Raw genomic sequence first — 18,568 nt, 5'->3', positions numbered from 1 at the left:
GCCGGGTCCTGCACCGCCCCGGCAGTGGGCGCGGCGGCGGCCGTACCGGTGCCGGTGCGGAGGGCGCTGCCGCGGGCAGGCGCGGCCCAGGGCTGCGGCTCCCGGCGGGCAGGCCGGGCTGTGGGGTCGCTCGGGGCAGAGCCTCCCCTCAGCCGGGCACGGGCACCGGGGGTCGGACACGCCGGCCGGGCAGGGGCCGGGGGGCTCCGCTCCGCTGCCCGTGGGGAGGGCAGGGGGCAGCCGGCAGTGCCGGCGGGGAGCGAGCCACGGGAACCGGGAGGAACGGCCCAAAATACCCTGCTCTCTTCTGGGGCGGCTGCCATCAGGGCCCTGGGGCTGGGCGTGGGGCCGGCGGCTCGGAGGAGCCACCGGGGCCGTGATTGGAGCTGCCGGGTCTGTGTCGGTCGCAGGGAGGAGCCGGGGCGCTGCGGGAGCGGTGTGTCCCCCCGGGAGCGGTGTGTCCCCCCGGGAGCGCTCCGCTGCCAGGGCACCCGGGAGCAGCGCCGGTGCGGCTCAGGTGACCCCGGAGACCGCCGGGCTGGGGCGGCTGCAGGACATCGTCCTCCTTCGCCGTCCCTTTCCCGTTTCCGTGTTTGTCGGTGCCTCGTATGTTAAGCCGCAGAGTTTTGGGAAGAAACCTTGGCCTGCGGGGTCCAGCGGGAGCAGGTCCTCCTCGGGACACCCCTGCTCTGGGCAGCTGGTCCGAGGCCACCGGGCGCCTTTCGGCTGCTCTGGCGTGGCTTGTTTTGCTTTTGGTCTCGTGAGTTTGAGAGGAAGCAATGATACTTATTTTTTCCTGCTGCAGCGCCGAAGATCCTGCACTCCTGTGGATGCCGTGAAGCGTTTCTGGGCTGAGCGGGTGTTTCAGGTGAGTGGGGTCACGGTGTGAGACGGTGCCTGGCCCAGGAGCGTGGCCGGTGCTGTGGCTCGGCAGGGCTTGGTTTTGCCATCCCTCTGCGTGCCGGGGCCGAGCAGAGCGAAGCTGCCTGCGCTTCCTACCAGGATGTGGCTTTTCTGTTGCCATAAAGCTGAGCGAACAAGCAGCAGCCTCTGTGAACAACTCTTTGTGGACAAAGTGTGTTTATAAAACAGAGGTAAAGGTGAATTGTTTACTTCAGCATTCGCTTCCAAACCTGTCTCCTGTGAAAGTCCCAGGGGAGTGTCACAGCCAGTCCCTGTGGCCAGAGCTGTGTTTCAAGGGAGTATAAAACACAAACAACTCTCCTGAAATGGTTTGGGTTGCAACTCCCCAGAGTGGTTGCACTTGGTGGGTGAAAACAAGCAGGAGGCATTCACCAACCAGGCTGCTGTGTCCCACAGTCAGCACGAGAGAAAAGATGCCAAACAAAACAGGAAGCCTTTGTTGGGGTTATAAAAACTCTTCTAGTTTAAAAAAAGCTATCTAAAAGGAATACCAGTAATTCATTGCACCTGAGTGTGTTGGGGATGCTTTTTCTAGCTGGGTCTTCAGCTTCCTCTGAGTGTCTCTGGGTACTTGGATCTGGATACAGGGCTCAGTTCTGAACTGGCATGGTCCTCATTTGGATCATTGCAAGAAGGCCTGGTCTTCTAGATTTCCTGACAAAGATGCTTCCCTGGTCCCAGCCTTGGGCATGGTATCTATAAATGATAAATTATTTTACTCTGATCCCCTTATCCTTAGCCCAGTGCTGTGTATCTGTTACCTGTTGGGTGATGCAGGCTCCCAGGGTGGTTTTTGGTCTCTCCTGGATGCAAAATTGGACTTGAGCAGTTCTGAGGAGATGGGGATGGTGCCTCTCTGTCCTCCCTTCATAACCACCTTATTCCCAAGAGGCACTGAAGCAGTATAATTTGTACCTGGTGACCAATTGGAACAGGCTGATGCAATATGGGACTAATATACAGGAGGCTTCTGGGGGGTTTCCACTCCTTTCAAGCTTCACACATCAGAGGAATTGAACGAGAGTGCTTTTGCTGCCATAAATAACTTCAGAAAGCGATTGCTTGCCCAACTGCTGGCTTGACTGCCCTCCTTTTTCTCCTCTGCCCTTGCTGCCAGTGCATCAGGAACCGTGGCGCACCAGGTGTCCATCATGACCGACTGGGTGCTCCTGGGGCTGATCGCAGCGCTGGTCGTGCTGCTGCTGCTCACAGTCTTCGGTTTCGTCGTGTACTCGGGGCTCTTCACGGAGGTGGTTGTGAGCGCTGGCTCCCCCCCTGTCGGCACCATGACTCTGGCCTACAAGTTCAGGGTGGGCCCCTATGGAGAATCCGGGCAGCTCTTCACGGACGGCTGCAGCATCTCCTCGAAGCTCTGCTCCATCGGCGTCTACTATGACAACCCTCACACGGTAAGGGGTGCCCTGGGAGGCCACGGGCTCCCACAGTCAGCACATGGGTTCTCAGCTTGGGATGCTTCCTGATCGTGTTTCAGGCACTGGGGTTCACAAAGTTCTCCCTGGTCAGCAGAGGATGCTTTGTGAGGAAAGGCACCTGAAAGCAGATGGTTTTTTGGATAACCCTAACTGGAAGGTACTGGGCGAGCAAAGCTTGCTCTCTTCTGATTGCCTCTGCTGAATAAGTTATCAGCAGGATAACAGAACTGGTTATGGAGCAGAGGGGAATGTTCGTGACCCCAAGATGAGACATTCCTTGGCAGATTCCTTGGCTGCTGGAAGTGCAGTCCTTCTGGGCTTGCAGCTCTATGGTTGAAAGCAAGTGGTCTCTTCAGCTCAGTCTATTCTCATCCCTACTCCTTCTCTTGTTTCTAGTGCTCTCATGTGTTTCTGAGCTTCCCTGTAGTTCTTCCGTCCCCTGAGAGTTGTTGCTGAAACCTCAGGTGCTGTGTGCTGAGGGCTCCTGTCTGATGAAACAGTTGCTCCATGATTCTCTCCAGGCTGAGAGGTGAGCAGAAAGCGTGCTGCCTGATGGCTGTCAGCCAGAGCCAAGTGCTCTGATGGGAACAATCCAAGACAAGGAACAAACAGAAGGGCGTCAGAACTCGCCAGGGGGTGAGGATGGGTGACATTGGGGTCTCCAAATTATGGCATGTGGGCATTTGTCTGGGACAGACAGCCTGGCTCCCCAGTAATTCTGCAGTAGCTAGCGTGACCGTGGAGGAATCCATGGGGAGGAGGGATAACAGTGGCCAGCAGCTGTGCATGTGTGCTTGGGCACGTGTGTTGGGTCTGGCACAGGGCACAGAGCTTGGGCTGATAGCTCTCACCCAGCGCTTCTGCTCTGAGAGTGGCTGGCCGTTTTAGGAACCCTGTTTCATGGCTTGCGAGATGGTGCTCCCAAGGGTTGGACCTGCTTCGAGGGAACTTATCCATGAAAACGTAGTGCTGAGAGAACTGTGACAGGAAGATATTGGAGGTGAGAAAGCCTGAGCTTGGCTGTGCTCAGTAGAGCTTGGTGTGCTCAGCCACCTTGTGTCTTTGTATCCTGTGACGCGCTGACTTATCTTTGCCTTCCTGGATCATGGGAGGCAGAGAAGACACTATGATGCCTCTTCCTGGCCTGGGAAGGATGATGGCAAAGAAGACTCTTCCCCTAGGGATGAGCTGGGCTGAGGCATGGTTTGACTAGGCGTGCTTAGACCATTTTCTCTGAAAGAAGTGTCATGGCTGGAGTGGGAGCCATGGGGAGTGCCTGGTATGTGAGGGCCCACATGGTCAGAGTGGCCATTTCACCACCTCTGCTTTGGGTCCTTGTCCTTGAGTGAGGTCCTTGCCTGGAGCTGAGAATCCTGGTGCTGCTGTTTGTTCCCCATGGTCTCTGGGGTTGGAGCAGGTCAGTCAGTGCTGTTGGAAGGGCTCAGTGTCCATTCCTGATGCTGTCCTGCTCCAGGGACCTGATGTGGACATGCTTGTGGTTGCCCTGCAGACCTTCTGCTCGCATTGTGGCAAAGGCATTGTGCCTTACCTCTTTGTTTGCCAAAGCCTGGGCTAGGGAAAGCCTGTACTGCTGAGGCCCACAGATACGGATAAGGATATTTGTGGTAACGCTTGCCCTGGCTGGCACAGGGAATGCTCTCCCTGGTAGCACCAGGTGAGGCTGGGAAGGAGCAACTCCTACCTGACCATGAAAATTTGGGCTATCCATGCAGGATCAAGCTGCCTTCCCTCTCTGGTCCTGTCTTTTTTCTCCTCTTCCTGCATCTGTTGCATCTCTGCCCTCATCCCTGTGGTTGGAGCAGGCAGTGGAATTGCTGAACTTGTCTCATGTGGCCATCTAGGATTTTGAAAGCAGCTGTTTCTCCTTGTGGCGGGAGCTTAACCTGCCCTCCAAGGCTTGGCAGGCAGCCCCACGAACCTTGCCCTTCTCTGTATGGGCTGCCTTTGCTCATGACATTGGGCAGGTGACGTGGGCCTGAACCTCCTACCTCTGTAGCCACTGTGGTGGCTGGGACACAGGGGACATGCAGGATGTAACTGCAGTGCCTGTGGCTCTGCCTGGGGACAGGAGCCTCCTCTCACCTGCCATCCCTGAGCACAGTGTCACACCTGGGTGTGCTGGAGCACCTCTGGTGCTGGTGGGACCTTCCACGGGCTGATCTGTGGCTCCTGAATTGATTCCCACAGAGATTCATGTCTCCCCAACAGGCAGGTCAGGCCAGGCAGGGTGCTGGGAGTGAGGATGTCTTTGGGCAGATGGCTGTCTTGCCTCTGGACAGGTGAAGAAAGGGCCAGTTTTGGGTGGGTCGCTTGACTGGAGACTGCAGTGCTCATACCTGATGTGCTGGCTCAGGTGCACGTATCCACTGAGTCATGGTGGCATGGGAGATGGTGTGCACTGCTGGCTTCTTATTTCTTGGAGGTCCAGCAGGGTGGGATCAGTCACCCAGACTACCTTTCCCCTGGAAGGAAGATATGACCTCCTCCTCTTCCTCCTCATTCTCAGTGCTCTCCTGACCTCGGTGGAGCACCCTGTGGCAGGGCTGGCCCGCCCAGAGCTGGCGACCCGCCACGGATGTTGACTTGTCTCCAAAAATAGGCCTTTTGTCATCAGGCAGCAGAATGTGCTGGCTGTGTCCTGTGGCGTCCCTGGCTGAGCGCCCATGGGCCCTGCCCAGACAGCCACCCCCAGCCCAGCTTTTGGCTCCTGGGGGGTTTGGTGCCCCCAGCGCAGTGGCAGGAAGGGGTTGGTGACCAGCAGGTGCCATGTGGCCAGTGCTGTGCTGGTGGACTCGTGGTTGAAGGAAGCTCTGCCCAAGAGAGAGGATGGGAATGCCAGAGCTGGAGAGCAGTGTCCACCTGCTGGCTCTCGGCTGGGAGTGGGGCTGGGGGCAGCCCATGACCTGGAACGTGTGGGCTGTCTCGGGGTCATACCAGGTCTCAGGGCAGCCACTGCCACCAGCATCCCTGGGGCTCCCTGCTGACTCCTGGCTCTCCAACATTCACACAAGGATGCTGCCTGAGTGCTGCCAAACCGCTGCCAGCAATGTTTTATGTGTTTTAATGGACAAGATTAATATTAATTTGGACTTTTTTTTTTTCCCTTTTTCCTTTTTATTTAATATTTAGCAACCCAGAGGACTTCTCCCTCCTTCTCCCACCTCTGGCAGGAACAGAAATAACTCCTCAGCAAGGACTGATGTGGCGGGCGGGTTTGTGCTCAGCTTCAGCCAAGCCCCTGCTCACATAGAGCTGTAGGCACGTGCCAGGGCCTTTTGCCTGCAGTCCACGTGCTCAGCGACCAGCCTGTGCCCAAGTGTTGGAGGGATGAGGCCAAAATGCTCTCTGAATGCAGGAATGGGTTTTGCTCCCATCGGCAAAGCTGCCAGATAGGTTAACTAATCATTTCTAGAACTGTGTCAGGATGCTTGGGGGAACAAAGGCTTTGATCAGCACCTGCCTACCGGAAAGATTTGTTAGGAAAGGCTGGTTTTAAGTGGAGTATTTCCTTCCTTCCCTTGAGATGGGTTTTGCCAGGCAGGGGAGAAGGCAAATCTGCCTTGCTGCTGCCCTTGGGAAAGTGCCTGTGGGGCTGCACAGTATGAAAAAGAAAGGTAAAAGAAGAAGGGAGGAAGCAAATGCGCCTGGTCCCAGTGGCACTGCCTGCACCATCAGCTCCAGTCGTGACAGTTGCTCTGGGGCTGGGATTGAACTGTCTTTGCTCAGGACATAAATGGAGATTGCATATTTGAAGAAATTTTACCTAGATTTCCCTTATCTCCTTGATTCATCTGGGCCTTTTCCCCATGGATGCCTTTTACTGCTGACTCTTGCTGTCTTTGGGATGGATCTGCTTCTCTTTTCCTGCTCGGAGCGTGGATGGATGCTGGGCACAGCCGTGTCTGCAGCTCCCTCTTGCAGCGCAGGAGGGCAAGAGCGAGCTGTGAGGCGCGTCCTCAGCCTCATGGATGCTGCTCCACAGGCTGCTTTCTTCCTTCCACTTACATCTGCTTGTGTTCCCCCTTCCGGGATGGTCCTGCCGTGCGACATCAAAAAGTGTTTAAGGGAAAAGCAGAGGAGAGTAGTTACACAGCAGGAGGAGGCGTTGGTGAGCTTTAGCACAGCAAAGTTAGGGATGAGACTGGGAAGCACAGAGCAGAGTTCCCCTTGTGGGAGTGCGTGGGGATGGGAAGTGGTAACACACTGGCCTTGTGTGCATCCTGTCTCTGCTTCACATTGTCCCTGCAAGAGCTTTGTGACACCTTTGTGCCCTTAGGTGGTATCAGGGGAAGTTGTTGGGTTCTCCTGCCCACGTTCCTGCCCAGTGCCATGGGTCAGCTTGAACTCAAGTGGTGGGATTCTGTTAAAAACCAGAAATGAAAGCTGTGGCCTGGTGTGGAGATTGCCCAAGTCCTTTGGGCCATCACTGTGTTGGGAGCAGAGCCTTGAGCACCCCTGTTTCTGGGCTGGTAGCCCGGAAAGCACCCACTGTCTTAATGGGAGGAATTCCCAAATTTGGAAAGAGAACATGCTTTAGATTCCGCATGATGTTGGGATCCAGGATAGAAGTGAATGTGTTTCTCTTCGTGTTACTATGAACAACTTGGTGGCTGCCTGCAAGTCTTACCTGCCTCAGTTTTCCCACCCCTAACAGTTCCATACTGAGTGTGCTTGCTTAGGAGGGACCCAGCAGCCTCTGGATTTCTCTCCAGTTTAGTGCTAGTGGCCTGTGCTGGTTGGTGGCATGTCCAGGTGGCTGTCCAGTGACCTCCTTGGGGATGGAGTGGAGGCAAGCTGGGCAAGTTGTGGTCACATCTCTCAGCCCGTCCCTGAGTTTCAGGGTGTCCTGCAGATGGCGATGGTGGTGAGCAGGTCTTGACAGTCGGGTCTCTGATGGGGAGTCGGGAGAGACACGTCCTGCAGTGGCTGTCGCTTGTGGCAGGTTTGGGTGAGCAGCTTGGTGGGATTTAGTTCTTCTCTGCTGCAAGTCCCTCTGCCCTCCAAGCAGGGATGCAGCACCTTCCCCACTGGGCTGTGCACTTAGGCTGGGAGGAATGTAGATGATTTAGGCCTGGATCAGCCTTGGTTGGGAGCAGACACTTGCTTTGGTGTGCTGAATCGTGCTGGGTCACTGCATTTACCCTGGTTCATGGTGGTCTCCTTTCTCCATGCTCAGCAGGTTGAGGTTTTGGCCAGATTAAGCCTCTCCTGACCCTGTCTGTCTTTCCCCTTCCATCAGGTGTCTCCAGAGAAGTGCCGCTTTGCCATAGGCCGAATCCTGAGCGAGGGAGATGCAAAGCCGTCGGAAGAGCAGATCAAACGGTTCCAGAAGTACGGCTTTAAGATCTTCACCTTCCCTGCTCCCAGCCACGTGGTCATGGCAACCTTCCCATTCACCACACCGTTGTCCATCCATCTAGCAGTGAACCGTGTCCACCCAGCCCTTGACACTTACATCAAGGTAAGCGAGTGTGGCGTGAGGAGCGTTGCATATGTTTGGTGGGCTGTCAGAGGCTTCTCTTCCTGACAGCTGATGGGGCTGCTCTGACATGTCATCTCTTAATGTCTTCCCTTGGGCACTACCATCAAGATCTCCTCCTTTTCCAATCTGGCAGGTAGTTCCCCAGTAGGGATGTCCTTCCATTTGCTCTGTAGATGCAGGGGTGTCTTTTCTGCTGTTTTGTGTTTACGACAAGCAAGTTCTCGTCTAATGACTTGCTGCTTTTCTCCTTAGCGCAGAGATAAAAGCTGATTTTCCCCTTGAGTCTCTTTCTTGCTGTTAGGATCTGGCAGGTATGTGCCCTTCGGTGTAATGCTTTGTGCCATGGAACTTCTGTTTTGAGTGCCAGCCTCACCAGTGGGGCAGGCGTCTTCTGCAGGGATGGGAGGAGAAGTTAGAAACTTTCTGGCCTGTGGGCTTATGAAAATTTTGTTTCAAGCAATACATTGAAATTTGTGGCCCTTGGCCCTGGCTGGGCAGCTGGCTGCTGTGAGCTGTGTTTGCCCTTGCCCCTGAGTGGAGCAGGTGGCCATCCCCACTGCTTCTGGTCTTTTTGAAGCCAACTCTGCTGCCGTGTTCTGTCTGCCAGACCAGCTGTGGCAAGGGTGTTCCCAAGCAGCACATCTGACACAGACACCTCCAGATCCAGGCTTTCCAGAGAGCAAGGAAGGTCCTGGCCAGCTGGGTGATGGAGGGAAGGGACTGCCCTACCTGGTGTGGGAGGATGCTGTGGAGGGGCCGGCGCTCAGCCCTTGGCTTATCTGACTGTCGAGTTCTGACGCTTTCGTTTGTTCGTGTTGAAACACACTATTTATAAACTTGCTTTTCCTGGCGAAACTCCCAGCCTTGTGGGGGAACCGTGTGAATCCCTCCAGCCTGCGCTGTGCTGCAGGATGGCTGCCTGGGTGCCAACCCTGGAACTTCATCCGGGGGCTCTTTGCCGACCCTCTCGTCCACCCCGGCCGCAGGCAGCTGCCTGTTGGTACCGGCAGAAGACGAGTAGGTGAGACCACCATCTCATGCCCCCCGTGCTGGGGAGCTGGTGGAGAGCAGAACCAGTTCCCCGTTCCCATCTTCTGTGTCTCTCCCTGGAGCTGTGCCGGCTGTTTTGCTGCGGGGGGTGTCGGGCACTGCTGCCAGCCCTGCGGCGGATGCGCGGGCGGGCACGGAGGGGGCTGGCGGGGGTGGGAGCATCAGGTTGGCTGCGGGAGCGCTCGGCGACGCCGGGCTGACGCTGCCTTTCTTGGGGAAAGGTCCCGGCAGCGCATCTGTCGCGTGAGGGATGGAATTGTTATGAGCTAAAAAGGGAACCACGGGTTGTTCTGGGAGCACCTGGCAGCGTTTAATGGGAGTGGCTGAATTTGAGTTAAAATAACTGAAATCCTATGGAAACACAGCACCCACAGCCATGTGCAGAGGGAGGGGATGCATTTTGATCTCTGCCCCAGTCCCAGCAGCATGTGAGTCAGGGTGTGTGCTTGTGTCTGTCCAAATGTCCTGCAGCAGAGGACAGCCCCCCTGCCCATCTGGCACTGACTGTGGGGACACAGGCAGGGGGACAATGGGGTTGCCTTGCCGGGTGGAGCAGGGGGCAGTGGGCTGCACCGTGGGGATGCCCTGACGTTCTCCAGTGTGAAGTCAAGGCATGGAGGACTTTGGAGGCTGTTTGCACCCATGCCAGGAACATTCCTGCCACTTCTCCTGCATCGCTGCTGCTTCTCCCTCGGGCTGGACTGCCTGCACCCCTGGGGCTGTGCTGGCACTTCCCAGGGTGGAGGGATGAGGAGGGAAGGGGGAAACTTTCATGGAAACAGGTGACCTGTGCCCGCTTGGTGGTGGGAATGGGGGTTGCCATGGAGACAGCTTCTCCAAATAGCATCCTTCATCCCACCCCCAGAGCCCAGCTCCCTTAAGCAACCCGAGACAGCGAGACAGAGATTTGTTTTATTTATTTATTTCATGCTGTGCCTGCTTTGAGAAGGGCGCTGCTAATGAGAGCCGGGGGTCAGGCCTGCCGAGTGCGGGTCCCTCCACTGTCCTTCCATCCCGGCAGCCACAGGGAGAAAGGGAGTGGGATGGCAAAAGCCAGGAGGCATGAAAGGGGACTCAGTGGCAGAGATGAAACACTGGCTCCTGTTGAGAGAGAGGGAATTAGCTGAAGTGGAGGGAGGATGACATGGCTGCCTAGTCATAGAAAGGAGGTGTGAGAGAGCAGGGGATGGAGAAGGAACTGGAGGAGGCAGGGAGAGGGGTGGAATGTGAGGAGTGAGGGTGGAGAAAGCTTTGGAGATGCTGAAAAATAGGGAAGAGGAACAAGAGGAGAAGGGGACTGGAGGGGAGATGTGTGGGGCAAAGAAGCTGAGGGTTTGGGGTCCAGCTGAGGGAACAGGACAGTGATAGGTGGTGAGGAAGTCTGGGGCCAGAGCTGGAGGAAGCCCCACCACAGCTGGCTCTCCAACGGCATTCCCACGGCATCCCCTGAGGTTAACTTGGGGACATCTAGTCCCAAAGGCTGGTGGACAAGGAGGAGGAATGTGGCTCCCTCTGAACTCACTGGTGCTGAGCGGAAGTTACTGGGAATGCTTGTGTTTCCTGAGCAGTGAGGGTGCAGTGGTGCCGGCTTTCAGCAGGCTGGGCTTTGTATTTCCCAGTCTGCTGCTGCTTCAGAGGGATAGGAAAAATTAAGAATAAAATTTATAACAATAATTGAAAACAAGACATAGGGTGACAGAGTCCTCTTTTCATTAGGGATGGAAGGGAGATGAGCTGGCATGGAGCAGGATGTATTGTCCATCCTTGCCCACCCTCCCCATCCCTGGCTCTTGTGGGACTCAGGAGCTGGCATTTCCATGTGCAGGCACAGCTGTCAGGATCTGTGGGGAAATGGCTGTAGCCATCCCTGGCAGATAAGAGGACATCCTTCCCTTGGGATGGCATGTTGGCAGCAACTTGCTGGCTAGAATTGCCTTTGGAGAGGCCCAGGAGAGCCTACTGGCTTGTTACTCTGAGTGTGGGTTATTTAAGGCATAGACTGGGGTTATTTAGTGTCCTTTGAAAGAATTTCTTCCGTAATAACTCCTGCTGATGCCTCTCCCTGTCTCCAAGTAGGTATGCCCTGCTTTCCTGGGGGAGTACACTCCTGCACCTTGACACAGCTGCCTGTCAGACCTGGCAGCCTCAACTCCCGAGCAAAGAAGAGCTCCAGCAAAGCTCTTCCCTGGCGGGGACCCTTTCTGACAGCTCTGGAAGCAGGTTATTCCACTGTAGCCTCCTGCCATTTCAAGGAGTGTTTATTCTGGTTTGGGTAAAATGAGCTCTCCATGGTGGGCTGTGTGTACCTCCATCTCTCTGCGTCCATGCTGGCATCCAGCAGGCACTGCCAGGCAGGTGGGCTTGGACCTCCCAGCTCCTGGATTCCTGTGGCAACCAGAGAGGTGGCTAAGGTAGGGCTGAGCCCTACAAGAGCCTGGCTCAAGCTGGCCTCTTTCTGTGGATTTTAGAGTCAATTTTGTGCTTTCTTCAGCCAAGGAGGATGTGGAAGTGGAGGGGTGCCAGTATCATCCTGACTGCTTTGCACCCTTCTAAGAACCAGAGCACCATGGCCTTAGGCTCTGCCTAACTTGGAAATCTGTAGTTTAACCTCTTTAGATGGTCTTGTAAGGGTATACTCCAACTTCAGCAAAACTTCAGCTTTTTTCCTTCCCCTGGGCTCTGTATTCACACATTCTGCACTTCTATGGGTTGTGAATCACTCCTTTGCAGTGCACATCTCGGGCAGCAGTGGCTGGTAAGGGCTCTGTGATGCCAGGGAGGATTTGGGAGGCTCTCAGGGTGGCTCCTGCCTGACACAGGCTGTCATGTTCCTCCACACCTTGGCTCCCTGCAGAGGGAGCAGGGTGCTCCACAAGGTACTAGAGAGACATGGCTTGCTCCTGTTCACAGCCAGGGAAACGTGTTATTCCTTTGACCAGTAGCTTGGAGCAAGCTTTGTTCCACTTGTCAGCTACAGCAGTTTAGGATGCAGTCACCTCTTGCCTCTCTCTTTGCTAAGCTAAATATGCAGAGCTTGTCAAGTCCTCCACTGCCGTATTTTCCAATGTTTTCCATATTTTCTGCTCTTAATTCCTGAGTTCTTTTTCGGACTTTTTTTTTTTGTACCTGCTTTCAGCTTAGAAAGTTCTCTGTCTTGTCAGCAGCACAAATGGATCCTTTATTTCAGTGATGGTCTTATTGCTGTGGCACACAGATCTCTGGTGGAGATCTTGTCCCCTACCAAAGCCCCCCTCAGTCATGGATTTGTTCTGAGCCAGCTAATAGCATCTTCAAGTGCATGCCTCTGTCCTTTGATGGAGTTGTAGTTTCTCAATTAAAAATGGGAAATAATGCCAAGTCCTGCATCTTCTCTGAGCCCAATTGAGTGGCATGGGTGCTGATTTGTTTATCAGTCAAGCCTGCCCTCCCCACAAAAATAAATCATGTTTGCCAACAGGATCTGACAGCTGTAAACGTGTGTTGGTTGGCATTAATTATGCTGCTCTCCTGTGCTTCCTAGTGATCTGGTCCAGTTGCAGCCATCCGTTTATTTTGCCTTGGCTCAGTCTTTTCCTGACCAGCCTGTGCTTGCCAGAGTCAGCTCTTTACCCACTGACTGTGGCAGGTACAGGCTGCTGTCTCTCCTGGGACTTTCCAGCATCTCCAGCTGGCCAGAGATCACCCTTTGACATGTGGACAGCTTGTTAGTGGGGAGTTCAGCATGTTGAAATGTGTGTTATCTGGGCCTGTTAGCTGTGTTTTATATCTTCCCATGGAAGAGCAAACATTTCACTGGCATCCTCTGCCCATGTCGTCTGGCTTTGTCCTAAATTCAGTACAGAAATACTCCATGAAACTCCTCCCTTCTCGCTGGTGCTGCTGTGGTTTCCCCTGCTGACATGTCCAGGATCTGTGCCATCCTTGAGACTCTCCCCCTCTACCCAGTGCCCCAAACAGCTCTGTAACGTGGATGCCTTTCTGTCTGTGGGGGACTGGGAGCCTGGTCCATGGTCCAACTGGGCCTTGGTGCCCAGCACCCTTGTTAAGCATGGCTGCACCTCGTCTTTCCCTTCCTGCTTTCCTAACCACACTGCTGAGGCTGCTGGCTTTGCTCAAATGTGTGGAAAATCCTTTTCTCCCAGCTGTTTCAAATGAAGGTCTGTGGAGCCGCGTTCCCATTCCAGGTTTGTGTTTTAAGGGCGAAAGAGTGAAGCGATCTTTTTGCTTGGCTGTGTCAGGAGGCTGGGGTTGGGGGGCTGGGAGCTGGTAAAACATTTGCAAACAGGGCTCAATTATTTGGATGTTTTTCCACTTAAATTCTTTCTCCTGGATGATTTAGTTTATTTATTTTGGGCTCTGTGCATGAAGCATTTCTAAATGTCAGCTTGTCGTGTGAGAGCAGTCCAGGCTGCAGTCTGCACGTGCATGAGAGCTGATCACAGTGGTAGCTTCAGATGATCAATTCCTGCCCGAATTTTCCTCCAGAGGTCTAGGAAGCACTACAGATGCCCAGCCCTCTCTGCTGGTGCTGCTCTTCAGTCACAGCTTCATTTGTCCTCATGAACTCCTTTGGTCTCCTGCAAGCTCTGGGGACTGTGGGCTGAAGACCACTGCCCAAGGTGGAGCCCTTACTGAGCCAGGGCCACTCAAAGTTTCATACCAGTCTATCCAGGCAGGAGGAGGAGCAGGATATCTTTATCCAGAACTTAGAACCACCAGCTTGGGACTATGCTACCCTCAATGCCTCATCACATGGACTGGAAGGACTCATCTGGATGACCTTCTCCCTCCTTGTATCAATGGATCACGCTGCAGAATACTCCTGTGGCTTTCTGGGAGATGGAGCTATCCATCCACCTCGTGCCCTTTTCCCTTGCTCCAAAATGACTGTGGGGATTGGTTTGCTGAGAGGGAATGCTGGGGGGAACAGGTGGTGCCTCAGCTGCCTGGTTGGGTGGGATGACCATTAGTTTAAGTCCATGTGCACTTGGAAATAGGTCTGCAGAGTTCCCAGGAAGACAGGAGGTTACCTGATGCTGCTGGTAAGTGATCCTTGCACACCAAATAATAACGGGGGAAAAAAGTCCTAGAGAGTCGTAGAGGATTTGACATGTCTAACTCATATTGATGGCAGGGACGAGACCAGAGCTGACAGTGTGACAGGCTGCTGGGCCCTGGGCTGGCAGGCATTTGGAGCAAGGATACAGATTCCAGGAAAAGTGTTTTCGGAGCCCTTGAATGGGTTTCAAGCCAGGCTATAGGTCGGGTCACACGTGGCTCGTGCACTGCACACGGACCATTCCTGATTGCCCACCAGCCTGGCTGATGTAGAGGATGAGCACTGGAGTGAGTATGTGCTCTCTGCCAGGAGCCACTGAAGCTCTGGATCTTGGGCTGGGTGGGAGGAGCAGGCAAGGAGTGGGCACCGTAATGCTCCAGCTTGAGCCTGTCCGAAAGGTGACATGCAGCAGCAGGAAGAGGAGAGGGACCCTGAGGTGTCTGTGCCTTTGCGGGCACGTTCATCTCTCGCTGACCTGCACTGACAGCTGGTTTTCAGTGGGCCCTCTCTCCAGCAAGGCTGCTCGCTCCTGGTTGGCAACCCCCAGCTGCATGTCACATCACATCAGTTTGCGCGTTCGCAGCGACTTTTATTTATTAAATATTTTTAGCGACAAAACCATCCAAGGCTGTTTCAGTCCTGTGACCTCGCCTTCAGCATGGAGCGAGCAGGGGAGGGCAGGATGCCCATGAGGTCGAACTGGGAGCTGAGCCAGGTGGGGAAGGGAGTTTTGGTGGGCAATGTCGTTTAACGCCGCAGGGACCTTTGGACCGTGCTGGGGGTCGGCTCGTGCAGCAGAGCAGGTCCGTTTAACCTGAGTCTGCAGGGAAACTGCTCCTCCTGCGCGGCTAATGGAACATATGGGGATCCGGGGCTCTGCGTCACGTCTCCTGCCACTCGCAGCAGGCATCCCCTGTTCCCCATTTCCCCAGAGGAATCTGGCAGCCCCAGGCCACTACTCATCTGCTGTCAACTTCTCCCTGGTCCTTGCGGGCGGGCGGTGAATTAACACTGGCCGTGCTTCATATTCAGCGCTGGCATGGCCGACCTGTGCCAGGCACACCAGTGAGTGCCAGCCGGTGTGTGCTGCTTTCCCAACCGGTGCCAGTGCCATTCCTGCTTCTCTACTGCCTTGTGCCTGCAAGCACCTTTCTTCTTGCAAGCACAAGTGTGCAGCTTCTGTTTCAGCTCTGCTGTTCTGTTGCATGGGGAGCAGGTGTAAAACTGCAGCTCTGACAGCATCACTGCTTTGACCAGAAAAGGTTTTCTGACCAACTTTGAGTTTTGGTAGTTACAAAGGCTCCTTTCCTGTCTCTGCAGCTGGTGTCATGTGAAATCACCCACTTTTTTCCCCAAATTTTTGTTGACTGCATGCAAGAGTCTGTCCCAGCAGCAGGCAGGGGAGTCCTGATCCCGGGGAAGCAGCTGGTGTGTGATGCAGGCTCCTGGCCACCATGGCCTCCCCAGTTCCAATTACTCACAAAATGGGAACAGACCAGGTTGTAAGAGACCTGAAAGAGTCTGGTCCAACCTTTCATGGGAAAGGGAGCATGGAGGAGCTTGTGTAGCATCCAGTTGCATCTTGAAAGCCTCTGGTGATGAGGACTCCACCACAACCTTGGGGTGGTCATTCCAGCTGGCAGCTCAGCCCCAGGTCTCTGCCACCCTGGATGGTTTCCTGTGATGCCCAGCAGTTCAATCCTATTACCATCCTGGCTCCTTTTCCAGGAGCATTTCCAAAGGCAGCTCCTGGAAGAAGAACAAATTTCAAGCACCTACCTTCCCATGCATGCCAAACTGTGTGGGCATCTCTGATGACCTGACAGCCAAAAGCCTGGCCCAGTGCTGGCTGTCATTTAGTGGTCCTGCTGGGGGGCATTTTCATCCCAGGAGATAGCAGGAAGCCACCTTACTCTCCCAGCTGCTGCTTTGGAAGGCTGGGAGAGCAGCCTCGTAATGACTTACCCAACCTTGCAAAATTATCACAGAGGTGAATCTGCTCAGAGACAAAGATGTGCTCCCCTCTCTCCTTTGCAGTGAGGATTAATGATCATGGAGGAAGCCGTGGATATTTCATCCAGCTGTCCAAGGGAGAGAAAGAACTGAAATGGTTTGCCTTGGGCAAGGAGGGACAGTAAAATACTACAGTGCTTTTCTGTCAGATCTCTTTATCGACTCAATCTGCACGTATGCTTTCCCCAGATGTATTTATAGAGAATCCCAGAGGATGCAGTCAGCTCAAAAGGTTTTCTTTGTCAGGCATTGGAGATGTGCCTTGCTCTTTCCAGCAGCAACAGTGTCCCAAACCTTGGGGTCTTCCCTTCTTGACAGCTATTCAATTAATTCAAGGATGAGATTGATCTGCCTCACTGCAATTATTTTAGCTGGGTTCTAATGAGTTTTGTCTGGACAAGTTCTTCCCCATAGCCCTCTGAGCCAGACCTTGCCAGCTGTGCAGGCTTGAGAAGCCACAAAATGAAGAACCCGATGAAATGTGAATCACCTTCTTAGAAATATTGCTCTTTTCCAACAAACGCTGTTGGCCCAGTTTCCCTGGCTGTGAAGCTCCCACTTTGAAACCTGTGGAGCAGGCAGATAATACATTTGAAAGCAGTGGCATTTTTGCCTCCAGAAAAGGGACCATTGTGCTATGACTAACTTGCACTTTTTCGTTTCTAGTTAGGTATAAAAGGATAGGAAAGGCCCCGCTCCGGGGAGCTCAGGAGAATGAAAACATTTCTCTTCTGCACAGAGTCAAAATATGGATGGATGAGTCGCGGGGTTGGGTAGTGATTGGATCACAGGGATGAAAGAAAAAAATCAGTTCTTGCTCCTTCTCGTGCTGGGAGCTTATGTGCCATAGGCAAGGCACAGGCTCTGGGGGCTGCTCCAGTGGCTGGAGCAGCAGAGGGGCAGCCGAGCCCAGCTGTTTGCTCCGAAGCAGAGGGTCACACTGGAAGTCCCTCGGGGTCTCCTTTCAACAGGGAGATAAATATACACACACACAACCCCCTGTCATCTCTGCCTGCCTACAGCAGCTGCTGCCCTGTGGGTGCTGTTTGAGTTGATGCCACTGCATGCTGGTGGCCCTGGGCAGAGGCAGCAGGCTGGAGGTGTCCAGAGCTGCCAGTCCTTAAGAGTGTGGCAGGTGTGGAGGTGCTCACATCCTGGGGAGGCTTTCATGGGCTCAGTGTGTGCTTTTCCTCTGTTTGTGCTGTTGCCTGGTAGTTGTCTCTCTGCCTGGACCCGTAGGGACTCACAGCTTTTGAGGAGTGGGTGCAGGGTACAGAGAGGTGCAATGGTTCAGTGCACACCTATATACAAGCAGTACCTCCCATCCTGCTTTGAGGAGCAAATACCCAGTGCTGAAGTCAGGTTGTCCCAATAGGCTGTGGAAAATCATGCTGCCAAATCCTGCAGCTTGCAACCTGGTCTGTAGCTCCTTGAAAGAGGAAGGTTGAGCTGTGCTTAATTATTGGCTTGCAGGTTTTTGGAGAGTGGCTGTAAACCCTCAGCTCCAGGACTCCTTTTGTGCCTTTTCTTTTCCAGTATGTGGCAGCTTATTCCAGCCTGTGCTTCAGCCAAACCAGAGGAAATCAGAACCTTTAATAGAAATGTTGCGAGTTTATAACTCCACCACCCATGTCCGGGGCTGGCAGGGATTTCTTCATGGCCAGTGTGCTGGCTGGGTAATCATCTGGCCCCAGCTGTGGTGGGCATCTGGCTTTGCCTGACTATGTAGGAGAGAGGAAAGCCTTTCATTCCCCTGCTGTCAGACCACAGTGGGCAGAGAGGTATGAGCTCCCTGGAGACTGGCTGAGCCATGAGTCAGTGCTTGTCCTCTGTCACTCTTGAGCTGACTTCTCTCAGGATCTGGTGCAGTGCCTAGTGATGGGAAGACACCGAAGGTACCCATAACCCCCAAGAGCGGATCAGCACCTGATGGACCAGTGCCTCCAGCTGTGCCAAGGCACCATCCTGTTTCTTTGTCCCCAGCCCACCTGATGTTTGCCTTTCCTGGGCTCCTCGATGCTGCGGTGAGTGTGAGGAGGTGGAGGCTCGTGCCTGGCTTGAGCATGGGCTCATGTTTTCTGCTGGGATTGCTGGACATCAGCTCTCCCTTAGTAGGGTGCCTCTGCTGTGCCAGGGCTGGGGGCTGTAGTCCAAAAAAGGATGTGCCTCCAGCACAGAGGAGAGGAACAAACCTGCCTAAGAAGGGAGATGCCAAGGGGGAGTCACGTCTCCTGGGTACCAGAGACGAACTGGAAAGAGGTTTCTGCGCTGGCTTGGAGCAGAGCCCCAATACAGCTTTTGGGACAGGATCTGCCTCCTCTGGCACTGGGATGGCAAAAGAGAGACACTGGGGCCACAAAATGGAGTCACTGGTGGGGCTGGGGGTGTGCTTGTCTTCCAGAGCACTGACATCTGGGTTTTGCACATGTACATTTTGCATGGCTGCGTTCCTCCTAAAGCTCAGCGAGGCTCTGCTGATCTGAGGCTGAGCTCTAAATTAAATGACACCGAACAGTGCAGCTTTACATTTCAAAGGCTCAGAGCGGAAGGATGCCTGGGACTTTCTGGCGCTATGGAGTAATTGGG

General features: G+C 54.3%; 1 protein-coding gene across 1 annotated transcript in view; it reads left to right on the top strand.

Moving 5' to 3' along the window:
* The first annotated feature begins 517 nt into the window (after positions 1–517).
* The window catches only part of TEX264 (testis expressed 264), a 38,272-nt gene continuing 20,221 nt past the window's right edge, over positions 518–18,568 (top strand). Inside the window, exons 1-4 of the mRNA XM_027700698.1 lie at positions 518–666; positions 806–868; positions 2,042–2,333; positions 7,618–7,839. Of these exons, the coding sequence (XP_027556499.1) occupies positions 2,076–2,333; positions 7,618–7,839 (480 nt within the window). The 5' untranslated portion in view covers positions 518–666; positions 806–868; positions 2,042–2,075. The remainder of the gene's footprint in view (positions 667–805; positions 869–2,041; positions 2,334–7,617; positions 7,840–18,568) is intronic.

This window comes from Neopelma chrysocephalum, unplaced genomic scaffold (genome assembly GCF_003984885.1).
Source record: "Neopelma chrysocephalum unplaced genomic scaffold, ASM398488v2 Primary Assembly neopelma1_147, whole genome shotgun sequence".
Classification (NCBI taxonomy): Eukaryota; Metazoa; Chordata; class Aves; order Passeriformes; family Pipridae; genus Neopelma; species Neopelma chrysocephalum.
The sequence above is the reverse complement of the archived record's forward strand: the minus strand, read 5'-3'. Positions and strand labels throughout refer to the sequence as shown.